This window comes from Leiobunum rupestre, chromosome 4 (assembly GCF_980474605.1).
Source record: "Leiobunum rupestre chromosome 4, qqLeiRupe1.1.hap1, whole genome shotgun sequence".
Lineage (NCBI taxonomy): Eukaryota > Metazoa > Arthropoda > Arachnida > Opiliones > Sclerosomatidae > Leiobunum > Leiobunum rupestre.
Window position 1 is genome coordinate 20,920,914 of NC_143387.1, and position 27,239 is coordinate 20,948,152.

General features: G+C 35.5%; 1 protein-coding gene across 1 annotated transcript; it reads left to right on the forward strand.

Annotated features, from left to right (window-relative positions):
- Positions 1 to 15,783: 15,783 nt before the first annotated feature.
- On the forward strand, positions 15,784 to 16,920 carry LOC149946850 (uncharacterized). The gene is made up of 2 exons (XM_090170832.1): positions 15,784 to 16,534; positions 16,604 to 16,920. The coding sequence occupies exons 1-2, from the start codon at positions 15,784 to 15,786 to the stop codon at positions 16,918 to 16,920; spliced, it is 1,068 nt and encodes a 355-aa protein (XP_090026958.1).
- The last annotated feature ends 10,319 nt before the right edge of the window (positions 16,921 to 27,239 follow it).

The following is a 27,239-nucleotide window of genomic DNA, read 5'->3' on the forward strand; positions in this document are numbered from 1 at the left end:
ATATCTTATGCCCTCTAACGGAGGAAGCGCAAGTCCCACATTTTTTAATTCTTTTACTCGATATTAAATATCTGCCAATTTTAACCTTTCAGAAATATTTTGAGGTCTATGTCAAATTCCATTAAAGAGACGTTACAAAAATGGCGACCACCTTCCAAGATGTCGGAAAATATATATATATATATATATCTCGTGGCAGACTTCCCTGCCTTCCCTATTTATCACAAAAAAAACCAAACAAAATAGATATCGCGTAATCGATGAAATTATAGCTTGTACAATAATGCAAGGTAACATATCAACGATAGGCGGGTATAAATTGTAAATTACGCTAAAAATGTACTCCTTATTAAAAAAGGAAACCAAAATTAGATACCCCTTAAACTAATTAATATAAAAGAAATTTAAAAAATTAAAGTTAGATTAAATATAAAATTAACTACAATATATCGGAATTAAAGGCGGTGGGGGTGAAATCAAACCACTGCTTTTCCCCAGTTAACACCACTGCTTTAAAGAAAAAAAATAAGATAATTACGCTAAACATACCCTTTAAATTGTCGTTGACGTTTTGATTCTAGGTTAAGTAGTTTAACAGAAATAAAATAAAAACTAGAAGCGGCCATTTTGAACTTCGACGCCCCCTAGCGGTAGACGCACGCGTCCCAGACTTTGGGACTTTCAGTATATATTTTTTCTCGTTAAAGACTACCTATATACAAATTTTAATCTTTTTCGGAAAATTGTTGAGGTCTAAGTCTAATTTTACTGGACTAATATACATATATCACCACTTTTAAAGATTAGCACCATGGGCAATGATTAATACCAGTTGTGTATATAAAAAAGCTTTTATTTTACGGCAATGATGAAACAAATTTTGATAACGAAATGACAAATCAGCGGTCTCTATATTAATTTTTGTTGAGCTAATTATACCGATAAAATTATATAAATACCTTTATTTATTTTAGAAATATGACACAGCATTTTAATTCAATTCGGTAAATTTTAGTTAATAAATCTTCCTTGAAGCTTTTGTTACAAAAGGTAAACGTAAATGATGAAACAAAAATTATAAAGAATTTGATTTCAAGAAGTGCACTAATTTTTAAAAATATACAGAAGTTACGATTCGACCGGTTTATAAAATTACTCAAAGAGTAAATGAACAACAATCCTGAAATTTTCAGGAAATGTGTATTTAATAAGAAACTTTTTAATTTATTTATTTCCGAATTTTTTATTTCGTTACCACTTTTGTGGTGATCATATTGGTTCCGCGAAGCAGTTGCAGATCAAACTCAAAAACTTCAAATAACCTAGGCTCAACTATGATATGAGGTATTGAGAAAAAGAAAATTGGTACTAAGAGTGATATAACTTTTCTTGGATCCCTATAAACGAAACTTAATATTAATAATTAATATTTAACTGATTTTCCGAGTTACTGCGCAAACAAACTACAACTACTCAGATTCGATTGCGGGTAAAAGTTGGAGCTGCGTGAGAGTATAAGTATTATTAAGAAAATGATCAATAGTAAGTGTCATTCTTTTTGGTTCTTATGTTACTTATGATTACATAGAAATTGATACGAAATCAAAAACCTTTTATATTTGGACTTAAGAAGCATGATTATTTTATTATTTGGGTTTTGTAAATTTTTAGTTCCTGTTTGACGTTTCTTGAATAGCGCGAAGCGGTTTGCCGTGAATGTCGCTTCTCGTAGAATTCGCCCTTTGGCAAAAGATACGGAATCTCTGGTTTATATTTTAGGAATAGTAATGAACCGCTTTAAAATATTAGTAAGTTATTATTTAAAAGAAAAGTAATTTAAGGGTTCGGTAAATTTGCGTCTGTCACAACAGCCTATGCTTAATTATCTAAGAAAATCATTGATTTCGATCATGTAGCTCGCTCAAATTACAATTACGATTAAGTGGCATCAGAAGACTCTAAGACTATTAACTCGAAGTAAAAAATTCCAATATTACAATCATATCTAATAGATATTTCTATAAAATGAAACCTTAAAAAAAAATAAAAGTTTAAAATATTTTTATAATAATAATAATAATAATAAGGCTTTATTATGGATATCCAACTCAGTATGACTATACTGATTTCCAGTTGGGTCCAGTGTACATAAAATTTTAAGATACAAATAGCAATAGACATAACAATAAAAGATAAGTTAATCAAATGTTAAAATGAAGTCACGAATAAGATTTTTGAACTTTGAAAGAGAGGGGTTGCTGGAGATTAGTTTAGACGGAAGAGAGTTCCATAGAATTATTCCACGACATCTTGGGCTAACTTTGGCAAACGCGGGAGGTAATTTTTCCAAGTAGAATGATGACGCACTGTTCATAGTTCTATAATTATGTACCGACGAAACACGCGTAAATCGTCGAGCCACATACTCCCTGACTTGATTGTAGTAGATTTTGTACATAAAGACGAGTATGTGCAAGACGTAGCGTTGCTTAATGGTGAGCCACTTAATAGTTGAACGGGCGACAGTAGACGAGGATCGACTTTTGGCTCCAATGACGGTTTTTGCGGCTCTGTTATGCAAAATCTGAAGTGGTTTTAAACGATAGTTTGGAGCGACATTGTAGAATAAGTCCCCGTAGTCAAATAGAGGCTGCACAAGGGCTTTAAAAACTGTGTTTAAAAGTTTAATGTCAAGGGCGGGCTTAAGAGTACGAATGCACCACAGTCGTTGGTTCAGTTTCTTGGAGAGATGGACGGTATGTGGACCAAATGAAAGTCTTTCATCGATTAATACGCCAAGATACTTCATAGATTCGACTCGTGAGACGCGACTCAAGGGCAATTCCGATACATTTGTAAATTTGGTGAGCATTTTAGGGGTACCAAAAACCATGAACGTTGATTTGGACTTTTGGAGGGACAAGTGAATGTCTTCATAACCTTTTTCAATGTTATCCGTGTCATTTAAGCTTTTAAGTACTTTATTGGCACGCGGGTATTGCGCGGGGACTTTAAATTAAAAAATTTTAATCGACTCGAGCACGTGATCTCTGTCTTCAATAGAGTGCTTTCAATTAAAAACTCACGACGTCACCAATGTAATTGGCATATTGATCAAAAACGGTAACTGTCATTCCTGCCACTATTAACACTACAGCTGTGACGTTTCAAGTTTTCAAAGTCGAATCAGACGAAATCACTCTATAGCTATAGCTATACACGTGACCTCCCGTACTTTATACAATCACCTATTGCCCATTTAAAATATTTAAAATAAAACTATTAAGCCTAGGTAATTAGTTGAAGATGAGAGTTTTCAAAAAAATAATTAATAAAAAGATGAACTTGCGCTTACCCTTTTGCGAATATCGTGATGGATTTGGGAACGGGGCATTCTGTGATGCAGCTTAAGAAATGAATCTCTCAAGGTGTGCGTGAAACTGAGGCTTTTACAAACCAACCATAATGAACAAAACAACAACGACCAAGAAAGAAAACGCATTTTTAATATAAAAATTTATCTTGGCCTGAAAATATCTTGGTCGTGTGCTGCTGTCGGTTACAGACATCCGAATAGTTCTTTTAAAATTCTATATACGCTCGCTTCAGATTTATTCCGCTAATTGCTCTCTTGGGTGAAGGTCAAACGTCTTACTTATCGCTACCTTAGCAAGACCATATCCACATACGAATAGCTATCTTCGCTATGAAATAGCGAAATAATAAAGAAAAAAATGGACTAACGTTATGGAACTTCACAGTATCAAGCCGAAATTTCTCCATGCTAACTTGCCAGCGCTTATAAAGCTCCCGATAAAATTAAAAGAAGCTTCGCTTAACCTGCTTTAATAAAATTCGTTAACGACAACGATGAAAAGCTGAATTTTACACTTTGAAGGATAAATACGATTTATAAGAGAAATTCAACTTTTTAATGATTAAAGAGCTGGCGAGAACGAGTTTGGTTTTAAACGAAAAAAAAATATTTAATTGTTGCGTAAGAGGAGGATAATTTCAATCATTGATGAGAATCATTTTGCCGCTGCGGTACAAAGATCGCAAATATTTCGCATATTATTTCGTTTTCATTGGCCTTGATAAACAAATCGTTATTATTAAGAAGCGTAATGCAAATTCAAGAGATGTTTTGGACCCTATTCAAACAATTCCGTTGTCCTGTTAAGTTTAAAAAAATTCAGCCCTTCAAAAGAGAGAAGATTGAGTAATTATTTTGTTGCAATATCTATGTCATGTAATTTAAAATTTGGTAAAATTTGAATAAAGAAATATGAAGAAATTTACAACATTAATACACTAAGGCGAGCCAATATGCAAAAGTTTTATATCTGTTATTTAAAAATATAACTTTGGCGCGGAGCCGGTTAAATCGTAGACCCACATTACAAAGTCCAACGACTTGTTGCTTACTAAAATTTATTGTGGGGCTGCGGTGAATGATTTGACCAATAAGCGCACGGGAATAATGTGTCCAACAATTGATCTTCTGATGAATTGCCTTTATTTCTTAAGTTGCTTTTTACATAATTTTTATTTTACTTACAGTTAATAAAAACCACCTATGGACTATAATGCAGAAAAAGTATTAAATTCCATAATAAGAAGGGGGCAAAAAAGCTAAACCGAACCAATTTAAAGTTATGAAAAACTTACGAAATACTCGAACTAATAGTTTTAAATTAAAATGCGATATTATAGTCTCGTAGCCATTCTGAAATAAACTATATCCTAACCGTGAATTTCTACTAGATCTGTAAATCTTTTTTTAATTATTAAAAGATATTTTAAAGAGTGAAAGCAAAAAAAAATTAATGTCGTGTAAATACAGGAATCTTCTATGGAATTTCATTTTTTTTGTAAATTTAACTTTAAAAACTAGATAATTTCTTAAAACTCTTAAGTCTGTGTGTCTTACTATTTTCATACGAGTGAAATTTGAATAATGAGACAACACATGACGCGTGTCCATTCGTTAGAAATGTACGCAAGAAATTAACACAGACGTAGAATGTGCCCTCTTTTTAATTCTGCTAGAAAACTATAATAGATAGATCGATGAAACCAATTGCAACTATTATTTATTTTCCAATATCTTTCGTTATTTATCGGTTTCGTCCACCAAAAATAGTTTTGGCAGCTACCGTCAAAACTCATTTTTGAGAACTTTTTAAATATTGGTTCTACGGCAATGACTCTCGCGTTTTTGAATTCACAATGGTCGGTTCAGATTTAGAAAACGGAAAAATTATCCCTCTACAACCAACGGTTGAGAAGTTATCGCGTTTACAGACTTTCGTCGAAACTAGGAAACACCTAAAATGCATCCAGCGATTATTAATAACGCAACTTCGACAGCGATCCAACATCATATATTTAATTAAAGGCTGGTTTGAAATTGTGGTAACAATTATTATAAACAATTTATAACGCAAATAGCTTTTTAAAAGCTTTAGCGTATAAAAAAGGATATTCTTAAAACCACTTGCCAAATTGTCCTAGGAATTTGTTTTTTTTTTAAACCGGCCTTTAATTAAATATATTTTCAATGTTGTTGGATCGCTGTCGAAGTTGCGTTATTAATAATCGCTGGATGCATTTTAGGTGTTTCCTAGTTTCGACGAAAGTTTGTACACGCGATAACTTCTCAACCGTTGGTTGTAGAGGAATAATTTTTCCACTTTCTAAATATGAACCGACCATTGTGAATTCAAAAACGCGAGAGTCATTGCCGTAGAACCAATATTTAAAAAGTTCTCAAAAATGAGTTTTGACGGTTCCCGCCAAACTATTAATTTTTGGCGGACGAAACCGATAAAAAACGAAAGATATTAGAAAATAAATAATAGTTGCAATTGGTTTTATCAATCTATCTATTATAGTTTTCTAGCAGAATTAAAAAGAGGGCAAAAATTTCACCTGTCGAAGACTTTTTAAACAGAGTGTACATTTTATTTTGGCACGCTTTTTCTCGTTTTTCTCACGATTTAAAAATTTAGTCTTTCACCGAAAGATTGTTTGGAGTACAAATAGTTGACTTTATCGGTGTAAAAAACCCTTTGTAAAAGAAAGGGTGAGTTTTAACACATAACCGATATGAAATGAAATCAGGATTTCCAAGGTATTTGGACTTTTACTTTTATTAGGGGATCTTCAAAATGGTGAATCAAGGATCTTCTTCGAGGCAAGTTAGACTATGTACAATATTCAAAACGCCACACCAGTATTTACAATTTAGAGACTCCTCCAAAATTACGGGAAACCTGTGAAGTACCTATCCGATCACCTAGATCCTTCATTGCATCCTTTTTTGTGAAGCAGAAACTAAGGAATTTAGTGCAGGAAGTCCATAGGTTTAACTTTGAACCTGAAAGGATTCTTATAACAGTCAGAGTTTAGAACGTAAATACGTTAGCATTTGACCATTAGGTTGTATTATAGAACATCTCAGTTTATTATATAAAATGTATTTCACGCCAAAATGCGGGCGCCACTATTTTTTACAAACTATGACTATTATGGCTGTATTTCTTGTTTAAAAATCTACGCGATAATCGCGATAAATGTATCTTAAATATGAACTAAGGTTTCGATATGTGGTATACCGGAGGGTGGTATTAATTAAAGGTGATTTACCTACGTAATGGAGATTACCCTGATAGTGTCAGGGTAACTAGAGGGTTGAAACCTTTATAAGATACCTATATGTACGTAGATACGAATGCACATAAATTCCAACATTCATATAACTTAATACCTACCTTCCTACGTATACAAGAAATACACATACACAGACCAACAGACAACACCTTACTAATAGACACAGCACATCTTAAAATGTACCTATTCACATGAAAAAGTACTACATAATATAAAACGATAATTTATATAGATGTAAATACTTGGTCACTCATGAATGTTGTTATACGACGAATAGTTTCTCACTATAAAACGGGTATTTTAGAGCCGTGAACGGATTATAAATGAGATTGACACCAAACCCCTAAAAGAATCCTTGAAGGAATCGAAAATGAAAACTTAACGGTGCAAGATTGAACCCTAATGGTTACCAAAATCATTTCAAAAAGGATTTTACGTGGAACAACAACAGTAAAAACCCTTTGACTTGCTTTCTTGAAAAAATGTGTTCTAAGAGTATATCATTGTCTGTCCAATTTAGTGGCTTTGAAATTTTCGACCATTGACCTATCAAAAACCCAATTTTTAATGGCTTTTCGAAATCCTCGTCAAAGATTCAACTAAATTAATTGAAATTTCAAATCTCAAAGTATTAGATTTAGTTCCCAATTAATGAATTTGCACTTTAATTTCTTAATCAAAAACCGAAGAACATGCTGAAAACACTACCTTCAAAGCCAACCGATAGTACCCTTATAACCCTGACCATATTTATAACGAAAAAAAGAACGTGAATGCGAAAATTAAACTTCATCGGTTTATTTTTAATGTCTATTATTTTTTATTTTTTTGAAAAATAACCGCAAAAAGTCAGAATTCAAAATCAATCGCCCTTATCATTTTACTGATGAGGATTGCGAGTTTCAACAGTCAAATTTATTTCTGCCGTGTAACAAGTTATCATTTTGCCGTCTTTCCAAATAGTGAGTGTTCCTTGAAAATCGCCAGACAGCAAGTACGGAGGCACGTCTTCCGGTATCTCGGGTAATTCCAGAACCACAGGTTTCGAATAGTAAGTTCCCTAATAGAAAGTATGATGTCTATCAGACAAGGGTGGTTTTCTTAGTATATTTCTAAACCTATTATGTCTTGTTTTTCAGCCAAAAATTGCGCCAGCTAAGATGGATGCAATTTCCGCCCTAAAACAGGTCAAACTAGCTGTAGCGCACTTGATAGCTCCTTTGGACTATTTTTTGGGAGTAAAATATCATTACGGTTACTGAGCGCTATTTTTGACCTATAAACAAGTCGAAATATACACATTTACATGTAGACTATTTTTGACTAGTTTTTGGGCGTAAATAGAATCCCTCTTGACCGAAAACAGGTCAAAATAGCTATAGCGCACTCGTAGGATATTTTAGATTACATTTCGGGAGTAAGTAGCATTCCGCTTAATGAGCGTTATTTTTGGCCTTAAAACAAGTCAAAATAACGCACACATACGCTATTTTTGACTATAATAAGAATCCCTCGTACATGTTAGTGGGCGCTATTTCACTCGTATGCAATTTTTAACTATTTATCGGGCCTAAATAGCATCCAATTTAGCGTGCGCTATTTTCGGCTGAAAACAGCTACTTCGTTTCCTTACCATCGATATTGGGCATCCGCAGACTTCTTCGTCATTCTGTTTGGTGCAGATGCGGCTAATTAACCGCGTGATGTTACATATATGTACATCTTCGTATTCGCAAGAGCCAACTCGTCCTTGTGGAAACGTTAGACAGGGAATATCAAACCAACTCTCCAGGCCGAAGAGGAAATTCAATTTTTTTCGAGCCAATATTTTGATCTGTTAATGAGAGTTTGAATCTTTTTCACTGAACGTTTTCAGTATAATATTTAGGCCAAAAGTATAAATACCGGATATAAAATCATCAATGACTTATCTTTCTAACCCTATAGATGCAAGCGGACCCGACCCTTTCGACCCCGACCACTTTGACCCAAGCTTTAATTTCTCATCTTCTTATTTTAGGTTTTTTATTTTCAGGGATATTCTTTTTTAGGTATTTTATTTTTTAATTTTTGAGGTATATAAATAGTTGAAATTATTTCGAATTAGTCAGTGTTAAATGGAGGTCATTAAGTCTAAGCGGGGTGAAGTGAAGTTGTCGCACGATGGACATCTATTTTGTTTCGCGAAACTTAGTAGTGACAGATCTATTAAATTTTGGAGGTGTGACAAGCGATGTAGTTGTGAATGCAAAGCTCGGCTACACACAACACTCTCGGATGGCGTTATATCGGTAATTAACAATCACTCACACGGCAGCGATGCTGCGCAAATTCAAGTAGAGGTTATACGTACTATAATCAAGAGACACGCGGAAGATACCGTTGAAAGACCAGCTGTAATTCTTAACAACGCAGTGAAAGGTGTTTCTACTGCGGTATGCGGCCGTCTAATAAGTAGGGAGACTCTAAGGAAAGTCATTCAGCGCAAAAGACGAACTAAAAATCGTTCCGCTTGATTCAATCGGAAAAGCCTTCGATGAACTTTCTGAAGATATGAGGGCCAATCGGACGCTCTGGAAATTTATTGATGGCATTAGAACTGTCCAGGCTGGGCGAGACCAACACTACGAAGAATTCATTCGCGGAGAAGAACCCCCCAAAAAGCGTCGTAAATATATTAAAACGGACGAAAAAATTGTGGTCGATTATAAAAATCGCACGAACTTGGAGTATTTGAGAGGCCTAGCCCATAATTTTTTAATGGACTAAACATATTTTATTTGAATAAACGTATTAATTTTTTAATTAGTATTTATTAATTGGGGATGGGGTCAAACTGGCTGGGGTTCAATCTTCCTAGGGGTCTTAACGTCCGAGGTCGAAACGGCGGAGTCAAGCCGGCGGGGTCAAAACGTCACGTACCGAGATGCAAGTGATTTGTCTCCAGCCTTTATGGGGCCATTTCCCATGTAGCATTTTAGAGTCGGGCCGACGTCGGCTAGTGTCTTAAAACAGAAAGGTCGGCCTACTGTCGGGCCACCCCACTCTGAAAGGTCGAAATGTCCTAGTAGAAAAGTAGTCGATCGACAAAAAATTCGACTCACTTCCGATGTATGTCCTACTCAGAAAGGACTATGGGCCGACTCAGAAAGGACTATGGGCCAACTCAGAAAGGACTATGGGCCGACTCAGAAAGTACTATGGGCCGACTCAGAAATGACTATGGGCCGACTCAGAAATGACTATGGGCCGACTCAGAAATGACTATGGGCCGACTCAGAAATGACTATTTGCCGACTCAGAAAAGACTATGGGCCGACTCAGAAAGGACTATGGGCCGACTCAGAAATGACTATGAGCCGACTTCAAAAAGGCATATTTCCGACTCGGAAACGACGTTGGGCTAACTTCTTATACATACAATTCCGACTGTGAAACGACGTTGTGCCGACGTCAAATTAAATCGCACTTCGGAACTACCACTTAATAACAATTTGATGCCTTAACAGTAATTTAGCTGAGATTGAATCGATAATAATTTTCAATAAAAATGAGCTATTTATATTAATAGAACTAATCCAAACAATAAACAAGTCTAAAAATCTTTTGGCGAAGTACATAGAATTAATATAGTAGTGATATAGAAAAGAAACATTTTAATTCAGCTTCTAGGTTTTAATACGTAAAAACATTTACAATTCAAATACTTTTAACAAATATCATTATCTTTTGATGTTGTAGTCTATTTTATATGTTATTTATAAAACACATGACCTTGTAATTGCCAAGGCCTAACAGCTCATGCAAAACATTGTTCACAAAGCTATAATTAATTGATATAGATATTATTTATATTGATATATTATTGAAAAACTTACTTTGTTAGTTTAGATTTAATGTATTTCTCAAGATTTCAATGATTTTTCCATTAATTTTGAATAGAAAATTAAGCGCACAAGTCAACAATTACACCTCTCATCTCAAGCGAGTTCGCCAATAAACTTCTAACATGCTGCTAGTCCGGAGATGGCGCTGCGAAAGTATTAACTGGCGCGTGCTTTTGAATTTTTTAAACTATGAAGCGTTTGAAAAACTTTTGTGCTCGTATCAATAGGCCTATTTAATAATACATTTAAATTTTTTTAATCTATTTAGAGTATAATTAATCAGTATCAATAAAAATCAGGAATTAATATTTTGAAATAATATCGTAAATCGCAAACCCCTGTAACACATGAAGTCGGTTTAGATCAAAGACTATATACGCTTCGCTTACTAGACAGGCGGCTCCATACAAAAAACCTGTTAACACTTTCGAAACCCGGGAGAAGCCTTTGACCAGCCGTTAGAGGCGCCACTAGTAGCACTCTGAAGCGCGGGGAAAATTTTGACCAGCGTCTGCTATCGTATGCAAGTTGAGCCATTGAACACGCCAATCTATTTATATATAGTCTTTGGTTTAGAGTCGGGGTACGGTCGAAAAGTCGGTTTATAGCATTGAGTTGGGAATAAATAGAGGTACAACTAAATCTGGCTGGCGCGGGACCAATTTCGTTCCATAAGGAGACTTTATCAACTTTATCGTTCTACCGTGGGGTATCTGTCTCTATTGGTGGCAACTATTGCAATTGAATTTTTTCGCTAATCTGATGCGAAATTGAAATCTATGATTTCTCGTAACAAACAAACCTTTGAAGTTGTTTAAAAATAATTTTATTCTGTCAACACGATCCTTTTTAACTCATGTTACGGTGAGTTAGCTAATAATTATTTATTTTTAGCCATATAACTTTACAAAATATAGATGGCGCTACCGCCTAATTATAAAGATGAATTTCGTACAGTCTTATCAGAATAGGTCCCGCGTAACCATGGCAACTGGAATGGTAATTTTAATTCTAGCAGTATTATTCCCAATTCAATGGTTTATAGTCGACGACCAAATGCCGACCTAAAAACGTCGAACGTTTTTCGACACTAAAACCATAAATCCTTTTTTGGGACTATTTATGGTTGGTATGCCGACCATTATCCAACTTAAAATAGACCTTATATTTAATTATTTGATTCGACATTAACTTTATGAAACCGACCATATTTATTTAGGAAAAGGGGATATTCTAATTATTTTCTGACTATTTGATGATGATGAATTTTTTATTCACTTTTATATTTTCTTCAAACTTATTTGTATTCGAAAATCTAATAATGAGATCAGTTTTGGGTCGGAAATAAGCATTAATATAAAGTCGGCCCGACGTCCTTTCGGAGTCGGTTCTTAGGTCTATTAATTGGCGGTAAAGAGTCGACGTTTTGTAGTCGGCCGACCATTTTACCTCTACGACATTTCGACCCTCAATCCAAAGGTCGGCCGACTTTAGTGTTTAGTACCTTTTGCCGACGTCGGCCCGACTCTAATTTGCTACAGGGGAAATAATTAATTTCTAAAAATTAATTAATCATAATTAGTAAAAATTAACTTCAAGTATAATTATACAATAAAATACAATTATTTTTAAAATATGAAAAAAATACATGTGTGGTCCTTATCAAGTCGGCATATCGACTGTACAATAAAGTCGACTTGCCGACTTTATAAAGTCTCAAAATGGAAATTTGTAATTTTTGGGGTTTAAAAAAATTGAACAATTTGAGTCAGCATACGGTCGTCGACCTGAAAACGACTTTTAGACCCATACCCGACTCTTGACCGACACCCTAATGCTACAGGGGTTACAACTGGAAAGACCCCGCCCCAAATTTACGCAACAAAGAGTCACAATTGAAAAACCCAAACCCCTAAATTACGTAAAACATTATTAACAACAAGTAAGGCCCACACCCTTAATTTACGCAACAAAAATTAACAACGGGAAAGACCCCACACCTAAATTATGTAACAAAAAGTAAAAATTGGAAATTCACTACCCCTAATTTATGCAACAAAGAGTAACAACTGGTAAGACGACACCCCTAAATTTTGCATGGTCCAAGCCTTAAACGAAGCCAACTATCCTCGCCGTATCAACTTCTACCAGTGGTTTGTGGCCAGCGCAAATTTACGATCCGCAGTTCCCAAGTATCATCCTAGCATGCGATGAGGCCAATTTCTCCCGAGATGGTATTCTCAATTTGTACAATAGCCACCAGTGGAGGCAAAACAACCCTCAGGGAGCTGGTGTCACATTGCACCAAGAGAAATTGAGTCTCAACATTTGGTGTGGCATTGTTGGAGGCAATTTAGTGGCACCCTACTTCCTTCCGCCTAGGCGAAATGAAGAGTCGTACCTAGAATTTTTTCTATGAGCCTTACCAGAGCTATTCCGTCAGCGACTAGACAGTGACTGTGGTTCTTGCACTATGGAGCGCCACCACATTTCCACCGTGCCGTAAGAGACCATCTTGACGCGACCTTTCCTTTGAGGTGGGTAGGACGAGGAGGAGCCAATCCAAGGCCGGCACGATCTCCTGATTTGAACCCACGCGATTTTTATCTTTGGGGACATCTCAAAGACTTAGTTTACAAAACCGAAGTCCAAGATGTCGACGACTAACGCAGCGCGTAATTGATGGATGTTAAACTATTCTTAGTACACTAGAAATTTTTTGAAAACGTCCGTCAATCATTTTTACGACGTTGTCCAAAGTGGGTATTTGAACAGTTGTTGTAAATACATTTTTTTATTTATTGAAGAAGATAACAATTTCATTATGTGTCCTTGGTTTTTGCGTATCACTCACAACTAGAGTCTAGCTGATGTTATCATTATCTTAAAAGATTGTCACTTTATCGCAAAAAAAACCGATGAGTTAATGAAAACAATTGAAGGAAGAATAAAGATTTCACATTTGCGTTTATTTTGTTGTTGTTTAAGGCCGATTTAGGAGTGGTCGTAACTCTTAAACGGGGTTTTGAACGACCATGGTTAATTTGACATTTTAAACTCGTAGGGACCCATAGAATACAATATAAAAGTTTCGGTACTCTTATCCGTAGCACCCTGTATGTACTTCCTACACATAATTGTTACAGTATTTAACTAATGAAAATATTTTTTAAAGTTGCTTGAAATCTTTGTACCAATAAAATATTTAAATGGATTAATCTTTGTAACGCTAAAGTAACATACCATTATATTTTTGATAAATTTATAAATACATGTTATCCTATATGTGAGCGATCCATTGCAATTTATAGCTAAATTCTTCTTAATTATTGCATGGCGTGTTGATATTCATCAAACAACATTAATGCATTCGTCGAAATCCGATGTTCCTATAAAAATACCAAAGTCAAAAATACAAAAAAAAGATTATCAATAAATAACGAAATGCCGTGCAATAATTGTAAAGAATTTCACTATAAATTGCAATGGCCCGCTCACATATAGGACAAAATAGTTTTATTGGCAGTTTTCAAGGATAGCCAGAGCCCTAAACGCCGAAATATATGATGGCGGCCACAGGGACGTACCTTTGGGGGGGGGGAGGCTACCCCCCCCCCAAAGCTTTGTAGAGTTGTCAAATCGAGGTGAACTTGGCAAAATGAAAATCATGAAACATGTTAGTTAATTAAAAAACTCCTAAATCGATAGTAAACGATATTGCAACAAATCATTTAGAATTTCCCAGCAAATTACTTCCCTAAAATCATTAACTATGTTTGAGATTTCTATGTAGTTGCTTCTCTTTATGTATAACTTACAAGACCTGATTTCTATGCTAGGCAGCTAGTGTGTCGGAACTTTAGTTCAGCCTTGTGGTAAAAGCTTTTTAAATAGTCATTTTTCCTACAGCACCTTATAAAATGGAAAGGCAGATAGACGCTTGATAGAGAATATCGGTTGTTCGTTATTATTTCAGTGTTCATTTTCTACGTTAAATTTGGCAATCTGTATAAAATTTATAAAAATAGTTTTAATTTCTATAGGAGATGTTACAGTTTTTTTTACTTCGGGTAAATTAGGTAAGTCGTGAATATTATAGTGATATTCTTTAGGAAAGTGAAAATTTCACAAGCCAATATTCCTAAAGTTGCGTTGGGTAAAGATAACGTGTGATCATATGGTGTGATGCAGTGTCGGTTGTTCTTACGTTAATATTTCAGTAATAAGTGTTCGAATTGTTTATGTTATATTTGGGTATGAATAATAGGGACTTGGCAGCGCTACGTCACAATTTTATAGATTAATAATTTAGCGCCATCTGTGGCAGTTGCTTGAACTGTAATATTGAAATCCGCCATTACGGTAGCGATTTGCCTAATTTTTTCGGAGTTTTTAATAAAAATGGTTCAAAAGTGTGTGTAAGAGCAAAACTGGGTATTTAAATGAAAGTGGGGAACTAATTAGATTTCATAGAATACCGAAAAAGATAGTCAATCAGTGCGATAAAACTAAAACTTTATCAATAAGTCGTAATGAACTGTGGCTTAAAAAGCTAAGGCTTAGTGGAGAAAGTGATCATCTTAGGGTATGCTCAAATCATTTTCACTCAGGTATTTTCTTTACTCTCTTTTAAAATATGTCGAATTGGAAAGATTAATGAGTTTCTGTTAGGAGCCCCAGCTTCTCTTTTTGATGAAACCAATCCAGACTGGGTCCCCTGTATGGATTTGAATGATAGTGATGGAAAAAATTCAGAAGACAACTCTCAACTTTTATCCAGATTTAAGCGATATAAAAGAAAAATTAACCGCTCAAAATCTAAAACAAGTAAAATTAATTAATCTTATAATAAACATTCAATAATATTTACTAATTTTGCTTTTTTATGTTAGATCGCAAACTACCAGGAGAGTCGGCAACTATATTGTCTGAGCAGCCTAGCGTTTCATTCTACCAAGACTCATTCTCAGCAATTACAACAGCTAATGAGGAACCTTTGAATTTAATTGATGGAGAGTCTTTTACTACTGATAATTATGTGGAATTACCATCTATCATTAACAACGATTCATCAGCAAATGTCTCTACTGATGTATCCCTCATTTTAAATAGTACTGTCATTGAAGATTTGGTGATGGACTTCAATGAACCAACTGATAGACAAATAAGGAAAAAAAATAAGAGTGTGTATGTTCAGACTGAATATATTTTTTCCACAGATATGGCTACACAAACTGATAATCTAAGCAAAGACTTTAGTACGCAAACTTGTGTTAATGTTTGTGATTTGATTGACTTAGAAAATGCCATCACGAATTTAAATGAAGCCAAAACATTAATCAATGATTTAACAGCCAAATTAGGAGAAAAAGAAAGGCTTCTGTTGAGTTATCAAAGTGAAATGCAAGGAAAATTTTCAGAGTTAGAGTTCATACGCAATCAGTTGCAAATGAAAAGCTATTCGGAGATTTCTTTCATTGCAGACAATGAAAAAGTAAAATTTTACACGGGTCTTGAAACGTATGAAGTTTTGATGGAAATAGTTGACGAAGTAACACCTTATCTATTTCAAAATTCTAAACTATCAGCTTTTCAACAATGCATTCTAACACTACTGAAATTAAGGCTAGCTCTTACAAATAGAGATCTTGCTTATCGCTTCAATATATCCGAGAGAACAGTGGGGAGGATGTTTTATAACAGATTAGATGCCTTGGTCATGCGACTTGCCAGATACGTTTACTGGCCAGAAAGACATATTTTGCAAGCAACAATGCCCATGTCCTTTCGCGAACATTTTGATACTAAAGTCGCCGTGATTATTGATTGCTTTGAGATATTTACAGAAAAACCATCAAGCGTACTTGGACAAGCAGAAACATGGTCAAATTATAAACACCATAATACCGTGAAGTTCCTTATTGGTATTACACCTCAAGGAACTGTCAGTTTCTTATCTAAAGGATGGGGGGGTAGAGTTAGCGATAAATACTAGACAGAAAATTGTAAATTTTTGGATAAATTAATGCCTGGGGATGTAGTATTAGCGGATAGAGGCTTCAATATTCAAGATTCTGTTGGCCTATACTATGCCACTGTCAAATTACCCACCTTTACCAAAAATAAAAAGCAATTAGATCCAAAGGCTATCGAGGAGACCAGAAAAATTGCTAACGTTCGCATACATGTTGAAAGAGTCATAGGACATCTCCGTCAAAAATTTACTATATTACATAACAAAATACCCGTTGAACTTTTACATGGTGCACCCGAGGAGAATGAAGCTAGTATTGATAAAATAGCTTTAGTAGCATGTGCCCTAGTAAATCTTTGTCCATCAGTTGTGCCATTGGAATAACCTTGAAAGTGAACTAATTGACAAAACCAAATTTTATGTACTAAAATGTTTTTGCTGTGAAATTTAAATAAATTAGAAAATGAATAGAAAGGCAATTAATATAAAATTAATGAAACATTTTATCTATGCTTAAACTCATGTTTTAAGGTTAAAATCAGGTACATTTAAATGTTTAATTAAAATCAAGTACCATAGTTAAGTTTAGGTTTCTTTTTTGATTGGCGGATTTTAATACAGTCTGGACAATACCATTTTTTTTTCTTTGCTAGAACAACTATTTTTAAGCACTGAGTGTGAAACCATTTAATTTGGCAATTTTCCTCGTCGCATGCTACCATTTTAGAGCCATCATCTTTTCCTTTGCAATAACACCATTTTTCAGAATTATCACTATCGTGGTTTTGATCAAAAGGTTTACGTGGACTGAGTATATTAGAGAGGGATTGGTTTTCATTTTTATTTGGACTTTGAAAGTGTCTTGGGACATCTGTGATGCCGGGGGGCTTATGAACATTCTTCGTTGGACTGAACATTCCCAACTGAATAGCGTGATGGCTCGGATGATTCAAAATAGTTTTTGGGGAACTTGGTACAGGACTATTTGAGATTTTACTATTTATTGGGTGCAACTTTGATGGACTTCGAAAGTTCCCATTACTAGTTATTAGATGAAATTTACATGGACTCCAGTTGCCTTGATTATTTAATGGATGTAACTTAGATGGACTTGGAAGATTGCCTTGACTAACTACTTTACGTCTATTGGTTGGGCTGCTAAAGTTTTCTTGACTTGATTTCCTTTGACTACTTCGTGGTTGTTTTTTCAAAATATTTGGTAGGTTCTTTTTACTAGTAGTTGGACATGGTTTCTGAAGGTTTGGGTTACTTTGACTAGTTGGTCCCAGTGACAATGATTGACTCGGAATGCAACTTTGACTAGTTATTTCTAAGTTCTCGGAAAGATTTGGAAGGCGTGACTTTGGTAAACTCTGAAGGTCCTCTTGACTACTAATTTGACAAGGCTCTCTTGAGAAAAATTTGGCAAGCAACTCAGGTAGTATGGCACATTTAAAAAGTTTTTCGGCCTTTGCAATGTTGGTTTCCCAAAATTCCATGTCAGGAAGTATACGTTCTATATGGCAATCAACGAGAGTCCAAACGCAAAAATCACCATAAACAGCTCCCGTAACAAATATTTGTGTTTGAACTTGATAGTAGTAAGGGTGATTTTTATTTAATCTATACCCTTTTTCAGTTAATAACAGACATGAATTAGCAGACTTTTCGTCTAGAGAGCTATTTTTTAAACTAAAAGGAGCTTTAATTTCAAGGGCACCTTTGCCACAACAATCGCATGAAATCATACCATCTGGAGATGCCCCTAAGTATGGATATTCTTTGGTCAAAACCAGGCCTGAATCTTGCACAACAAAATTAACATGGTTATCTTTCATTTGTTGAAAATAAACCTTTCTAGCCGTCTCTTCATTCTCCAAACCCCACCTGGTTGCTTTAGTGGAAAAACTATGATTGGCTGGATAGCATATAATTTTTAGTAATGATAAAGAAGGCATGGATGGGTCAGTATGACAAGCTCTTTTAAAATTGGATGCAGTAATCCTTCCTGCTCGGAGTCGTTGCCATAGCTTGCTTTTGGATTGTAACTTCGTTTCTCTTTCGGCTCTACTAATTTGCTTATCTGTCAGATCAATATTTATTTTTTCACATTCAACCAGAAGTTCATTGAAAGAAAGGGCTGTATGTTTTTCAGAATATAGGTCTGGTAAATAAGGAGGATTTATCTCATCAACACACTTTGGCTTGAAATTTTCAAAAAATTCTGGCAGGGTACGAAATATTGCAGCATTGGGGAATTTTTCATATAGTTTCAGATTTCTTTCGTTGAATTCTGGTAAACTCATCTTTGGAATGTTTTTCTGTTTTTTAATGTTGGTTTTTGCACTCACGGAATTCAAATTTGAACCACTCTTGGCAGACTCTAAAGTTTCATTAAGAAGCTTTAGTTTCGCTCTTGCAGAAATTAAATTTAAATTAACAACTGGGCCATATGTAACATCTTTCATTGTAGGAACTTTCCAATACGCCTTTTTTCCTGTTACAGTTATTATTTCTCGATACCTTACAGCATACTCAATGTAAAATAACAGTGCACCAATGTGCGTACAACACTCGTCCAATCCAGCCATGCATGTGCAATGTCCGGACTGAATAACCCCATACTTATCTTTGGAATGTTTTCCTGTTTTTTAATGTTGGTTTTTGCACTCACGGAATTCAAATTTGAACCACTCTTGGCAGACTCTAAAGTTTCATTAAGAAGCTTTAGTTTCGCTCTTGCAGAAATTAAATTTAAATTAACAACTGGGCCATATGTAACATCTTTCATTGTAGGAACTTTCCAATACGCCTTTTTTCCTGTTACAGTTATTATTTCTCGATACCTTACAGCATACTCAATGTAAAATAACAGTGCACCAATGTGCGTACAACACTCGTCCAATCCAGCCATGCATGTGCAATGTCCGGACTGAATAACCCCATACTCATTAGCAATGATCCAGGTTTTAAGAGGCGTTTCTCTTAATCTTTGAAAATGTAAAACCTTTGGGATATTTGAAAACAAATAGATATTTTTATACCCAAACAACCAAAATAAGTCAAAAATTGATACTTACTCTACACTTAACAAGGACATTCTTAGAGGTTTCAAACACCTTAAGTGCGACTTGCTGAACAAAACCACAAACAAACTGGTTGTATGCATCCAAAGCTTTATAATTTTTAAGTTGCGCATATGTAAAAGGAGATATTCCAGATATTAAATAATTGTATAGATCAGGATACAATATTGGCGGAAGATGTTCGAAATTGGTATTGGTGCCTTGATCTTGATTTTCGACGATACAAATACACTCACTTTTTTTTAATTGGTAAGGGTCTAGACCATTTATAAAAGAAATTTTCTCAAGATACCTTTTCTTACTATCAGGCGTTAAACTTTCAAAGTAGAGTTTACTCGATTTACTCGTCGAGGGCTTTATTTAATTGGAAAACATACTCAGTGCAGTGTTAAAATGGTTAAAACTGTTACCGTAATGGCCGCCGTGTTAATTCGTAGAAGTCCCGTTAGATGTCACTTTGAAAAACTGTACGTATACCTTGACGTCATACCTATGCGACCCCCTTTCTTTCCCCAGCTGCCAAGTCCCTATTCCAGTTATTCAAAGCAGTTCAGTTAACAACCACTAGTATTCGTCAGGATGAAATGTATCTATTTTTTACTACAGCGGGATACAAGACGAGAAAATAGTAAGAGGGTTTGATTGGATTCTTAAATTGCTGTATCATCGTTCAATCTCTGTTTTCTTCTTCGTGTATCTCACTTTATATATAATGAGAGTACGCAAATGCTTCACTCAATATAACTAGATGCCGAGCCGTTTTCGCCATTGAATAGAGTGTTGTCGTCTGATACGATTTTGAAAACTTGTAACGTCACAGCTGTAGTGTTAATAGTGGCCGCCATGAGAGTTACCGTTTTTTATCAATAGGCAAATTACAATGTGGTCGTGGTTTCGCGAAACAAATTCTGAAATTTCCAGTCGGCGCACTCAGCCGTCAACTCTATCATTATACGGGTGGCGCCATCTATAACTTTCAAAGTACATTAGTACTATTAATTCAATTGTATAGTATATAGTTCCCGCCGCTAACAGCGGATGGCGCCACCGATTATAATTTTAATGAACATTTAAATTGAAATCTACCGTAACAATCCGAACTTAGACGACTTGACAAACTTTGTTGTTTACTTGGCAAATTTCACTTACATCCCACCCCCCCAAACGTACTCTCTTCGGTACGCCCCTGGGCGGCCAATTCGAAAGGGCGGATCAGTCTGATTTTTAACACTCAATATCTCGGCTTCTATTTATCCGATCATCATGGGTTTTTTACCATGGAATGACAATTTATAATATCTAATCGCAGAGATCTTTTGACACGATAGAAGGAGATCCTTTTCGTTTTTTGACGATGCATGGATCTAACGATTTTCCTAGTTAGTGAATAGTTCGTTATCGCTTCGGTTAATCTGAGTTGTGGCTCTCGTGGGCACCCACTCTCCCGTCGAACGCTGAACGTTATTCCCATTGACTCGATGGGATGTAGCAGCCCCCCTAAAAACCTCTTCTTGACGGTTGATATTGTCAAATGCTAATACAGTTGGTACGTTTTCGCGTGTATTGATTGGAAGGGGTACGTCGTAGCATCCACTTGTTCTAGCTTCTCTATACATAGTGCTGTGTCTATTCCCTCTAATGTAGAATATGAACCGGAATGTCCGAGGCCTTTGGCAATTTTTAAAGTTTTGATTACCCAAGGAAATAAAATGTGCTTCGGAGTCATTACTTTTCCCCTTGTTACTTCGTAAAGAATATCTTGGGCTAAAGACCAAGACACTTTTTTTATTCGTTCGGTGCAATTGTTCCGCCTAAGAAATACGTAAAAAAATCTGACAAGGAAGATGGTATCGTGATATAGTCCGAATTCAGCTCTTGTGGCATACGTGGCCAGTGTTGCTCAAAATTGCTACGTTTAATTTAATTACGCAGTGAAATGGCAGTCTCACGAATTAATTGTTTTGATTTTTCTAATTCACCGTACTCTTCAAGTTTGGTTTTCAATTTGACGAATTCTTCTAATAGGGAATCCATGGATAACATAAACCCGTCTATTTACAACGAAAAAGTTCAACGAGTTACCCAATTCTATTTCAATATTCCTTCGCAAGTGCGTTTTAGTCGCATCGCACGCATCGTAAACTTCGTGAAGAGAAATTCCATTATTTTACATAAATGAAGCATGGAGCAGACAGATTGGTTAACGAATATAATTAATTAATTAATTAATAATATAATAGCTTCATTGACTGCGTCTCTGCTTTTTCATACACGTTGACTTCTTCACCTGTTTCTTTTAAATCAGATATTTTGGTTTTTCTAGTGTAGTCCTTGTAACACCTAGGAGCAACAAACACAAGGAGAACGCAGCTAGCCTTTAATCACGCTAACGAAGGGTTGTGTACGAATTTCATTGGACGAGCGTCACGAGCCTTTACGCTGAACATTTTACGGGCGGGGGGGGAGACAATTTCCGTATTTTCCCCTTCCGACGGCAGCAGGCGCTAAAGCGTCTAGCCAATGAAAAACGTACACAAGAAAATCCGCGACTTTTGACGGGTTGCGGTCTCCTTGTGTGGGGTGTTGTGTTTGTTGCTCCTAGGTAACACGTTCTGTGATAGTGTGCTTCAACGGCCACTACATCCCTGTGGGTATTTGTCGTATAGTTTCGTCTGACCTCAATTCTAATGCTTGTTTTATCGCTTCCCGTGTGTTACTTCCTTTCATATATTTGTTTCTGACAAAATATACAGACCTTTTCCAAGGCTTTGCCGACCAGATCTCCTGGTTAGCGTTTCAGTTGGTTCATGCGATAGCGCACTTCACAAATATTTCATTTAAAGTTGGAAATTGCACTCTTTGTTCCAGTTCAAGTAACGGTTCAAATTTACGAAGCTTTGCATCTTGCAAAAGCGAATTCCAAGAATTATCATCCTCGGGATTGGTCAGTTCCGTTTTATCTGTGTTTTCTCGACATATTATACACTTTATAAGTCGTTTATCACTTCTAACTCAGCTTTCCGCCATCGCTGTTTATCTTTTGTGAAGGCCCAAATTCCGAAACTAAAACTGTATTCTTCACGTGCAATCGCAAAAGAAAAACATTGCCCGTAGTAAGTTGGCGCCATCTCTCTACGAAATGCGTACGGCGCGCTTTCTTTAACTTTTCAAAACAAGTAAGAGACCCCCCTTATTTCTTTTCCTTGCAGCGCAGCTTGTGTTTACACTACAGAGCTCAAATCAGTTTTAAATTAAAGGTATTGTACTCTACAATACTTATGTTTACACAATTAATTTATTTAAAAGTTTCGTTTAAAGGAAACGACCAATTTATCCTAGATCAAACTATTGAAAAAACATATTTTCTCGATTTGCCAGCAGATGGCGCTATATAGCGAAAACTGTCTTAAAATATTATGTTTAGATATTATAACATGTCATCCCATGGTAAAAACCGAGGGGCTGATCACTCCGCGTAATCGGTGTACAGAGCCGTACCTTTGACTGTACTAATGGGATTACGCGTAATCTTTGAAGTCCCTGCCTTTGGCAGTGCTAATCTAAGCGTAATCCGGTGTACAGACTTTCTAAGAGTTGTTAGCCCCTCGGTAAAAACCCCATGATGATCGGATGAATAAAAGCCGATATATTGAGTGTTAAAAATCAGACTAATCCGCCATTTTGAATTGGCCGCCATCTTGGATTTCCAGGCGCTAGACAATGCCATCATGCGGATTCTATGATATTGTAAGCCCTTTATCCAAAAATACAGGTGATGCTCTCGTATGGTTTGGAATGGTCTGAAATTTTGCAATATACTTTCTTCTCTTCCACAGACCCAGGAAACAAATGCCTCCAAATGAGGCGTCACTGATAATTTCGGTTCAGTTTTAAGAATCTCATAAAATATAACTACCTGAAGAGGTCCCGTAATGTTTTCTCTGGCAACAAATTTGAAAGAAACTCCCATCGGTCCTGGTAAAACTACTGGATTTGGTTTAACCACCGCTTTTTCTACGTAAATTATATCCTGTGGTTTTCCACATGGTTGAAGCTTAAATGTGGCACGTCCAATTCTCTTGGTTGAATTTGTGATTCGACTTTCCGGAGGTGTTTCGATAACTTTGAGCTCCGCAGCTACATCATCTGTGGCCTATTATTAAAATGAAAACACATTATTTAAAAATGGATCTTTCTAACCATAGATAGATCATATATTAAGAATGCCCTTCGCTCTATTTATTAACTTTAGTGGTGGCACATTATTGAAGTTTTTAATTACAGGATAAAGGTCGTTTGTTTTGCAGTAATAACTCAAAAAAATATTTAATTTCACAAACATCTTACGTCACTCTTTCTCAAAATCTTCTAAGGACAAACAAAGCTTGATAATGCTAATTTGAGTTATATAACTTTTCAGAATGCTTATGGCTGTTAAAAATTTTATGAGTCTCGATACATACAAATAAATCTTTTCTAGAAGTAAAGGCCCAAACACACATTTCCATTCTATTTAAGTCACGCGACGCGTCGCGATTTGCCAGCGAAATTTCGCGGGCGAACGCTATGTGTCCATCCGCCTCTACTGCCCATTTAATTGTACTTGGTGGTTTTGAAATTTAAACCTTCTGTAAAACCTCAATCCATAATCACTTTAGCTTTTTTCGAGGGTGCTTAAGGGTTGCCATTTCATAATTCGTCAAAATACCTTTTGATAGAAAATCTTAACTATTGTTTTAGAAATTCCAAAAACCGAAGATTGCTGATTTCAACCTTAATGAAATAATTACGTTAGACACGCCAAATTATAGATATTATGTATAATTAATACCAGAAGTGTAATATTTCAGTTAAAAAGCGTTACATTCTTTTAACAGCAATAACTAAAGAAATCACTTCCTGAGAACGGACTGACCAATTAAGTCTATAATAGTTTTGGTTTACCTCCTGTCGTCTGCAACTACGCTGTTTTATGAGAATAAGAAATTGTTAAAACTCTTACATGTACACTGGAATGGTTTGAAAACGAACATTTATTGGCACAATAATTTGGGACGATTCATTCTGTACATTTGTGCACGTCCGCGATTCACAGCTTCTCAAAAGGATGTTCTAAGAAAGACTCTTCTTTAACTTTTCACAGAAGCTAGTTTTTATCCCACTTCTTTTAATTCTAAAGTTATCACTTATCTTTTCTCGTATAATTGTAACTCTGATCAAATCCAAACCTATTAACATTCATACGAGATGATCCAGCTAATTTATGACGTTTACTTCTGATTTTCAAAGAGGCGTTTTCAACCAGGCGCCACTTAAATGAGAGTACCAAAAGCTGTTTGACGACCTTTTTGTCAACGTAAAAACTGTGGTAAATTTCTATTTTGGGTAATTAAATTGTTCACGCAAAAATGGCGACACGTCACTAACATCGTAAGTTTAACTTTTCGAAGTTTGTAGATCTCAGATTTTCTTTTTTTGATTTCGGCTTTCAGAGAAATAAGGTCGAATATTGAATGGATATTTGAGTGATGTAGAATAGCATATACTTTGATAATATATCTTTATCTTCCGGATATTAGTAAGTCAATACGCTAGCTGCTATGAAATCAACATAAAGCTGAACAGATACGTGATCAATTTCCAATTTTTCTATATAAAATTTGAAAATACTGTATACAAACGTAGTTCATCCATTGTATCAGTCACAAAAGCCTATGTTTAATCATTTAAAAACCTCTTTCATGTTAATGTAAATCGTAAAGTAGAACAACTAAAATTTTGTTTTCCTGGTCATGGCCTCAATATTAAAGTGGCATCAAAAGCTTTGGAGATTATTCAATGGTAAAATACGAAGCCAAGTACATTTTGCATAGAGACATACTTGATCATAAAATTGTACAATAGGGGTATTTTAAATTTCTTTTGAATAAAAGTAAAGTAGTAAATTCCAAATAACCAATCATATCTAATTTGAAAATTTAACAAACAAGTGTATGCCAAACTTACGGTCAATTCTAAAACTGTTAAAACTCGAGGGTAATTAGGTTTCAAGAATAATATTTCCCTATGAGAAATTCTTGCACTCACCCTTTTACGAATTTCGTGATAGCTTTTTGACCCGGACAGCCTGTGATGTAGCCTAAAGAATGAATCTCTCAAGTTGTGCGTGAAGCTGAGGCTGTTACAAACAAACCATAATGAGCAGAACAACAACGACCAAGAAAGAAAACGCATTTTTAATTCAAAAATGTATCTTGGCCTGATGAATAGCGACGGTCATGTGCCGCTCTTCGGTAGAACGATTTCAATAGTACCTTTGAATTGCTGGCGGTATATTTATTCCGGTAATTGTTCTATCGAATGAAGGTCAACGCTTTTCTTATCTATACGTTAGCAAGATTGTCTCGGAATTCGGAATAGGATACTTCGCTATGGGCTAGCGAAAAAAAAGAGAGTCGGCCGTACGGAACTCTACAGTATTGTTTCCCCATGCTAAGGTGACAGCGCTTATGAAGCAATCTTATAAGTTTACGAAGCACATGTAACGGGCTTCTCTCGCTTAACCTGTTTAATTACGACAACGAAGAAAAAAGAATTTACGACTTCGAAGGACAAAGAATGTTTGTTGAATGGTAATAAACAATTTTTATAACAGCTAGAGATCTGTAGAAAATGGATTTGATGCCCATAAAACTGTTTTTAGTAAGTAATGGTACACATTGATATATAATATTTGGCCCGCGTATAAAAACGAGCATAAATACTTTGAAATATCCTTGGGTGCCCTTAATGCACGCGTCAGATATATTTAGTTTATATTTTGTCACAGCTGTGGTTGGTGTAATAGCGTAACTAGGATATTCATTCGGGGATAAAATTTTAACAATTGTACACACAAGTAAACGTAGCGAGGGGGCACATGCCCCTGGGTCCCACCGGGCTACGTCACTAAGAATTTTCATAATTGTATTGTAAAATTCGTTTGGGCAGCCAGCAGTCGAAAAGAAATATTAATTAAAACGTTGTTTCATTTGAAAATAGGTTGAGCGTACTACGTTCAAACAGTAACTTCGGAGCGTCTCCATAGTCGGCGAAACATTTTGTACGTACTCTGGTTATATTTGTTACAAAAGCTCGCAAAAAAAATACAACATTTTTCAAAGATTTCTGCAAGAGTTTCGAACCATAGATAGAATTAGGTTTTTTTTTACAACAGATTTAGTGGGTAGCAATTAGACTTTTCTTTTCGCAAAGAAAAGCGGCCAACGGGAGAACGCCACAAGTTGCTTATTTTGCGTCTGCTAAACAGACGCTTTTCGATTTATCGCTTGCTTAGCAGACGAAAAACCAAAATCTCACTTTCGCCTCTTTTTAAACTGAAAAGGCTGATTTCGGCTTTCTCGAAGAGCAGCTGATATCATATAAATTACAATCAAACCAACATTCCGAATGTTAATTATTTGTTTCAGGTAACTAGGAAATTAATATCTATTGTTAAATACTTTTTCTAACGTCGTAACTTTCAATACTATAACTGAAAACCGAATTTCTGTTTTGGAAATGGTCAACTAAAATGTCGCTTGGTAGTTGAATTGTAAATAATTTACTAACAACTGT

Excerpts from the sequence above, each read along its gene's own strand:
- LOC149946850 (XM_090170832.1), top strand. The coding sequence starts at position 15,784 with ATGGCTACACAAACTGATAATCTAAGCAAAGACTTTAGTACGCAAACT. Across the intron at positions 16,535-16,603 it reads CTTATCTAAAGGATGGGGGG|TATTAGCGGATAGAGGCTTC; the intron begins GTAGAGTTAGCG and ends CTGGGGATGTAG.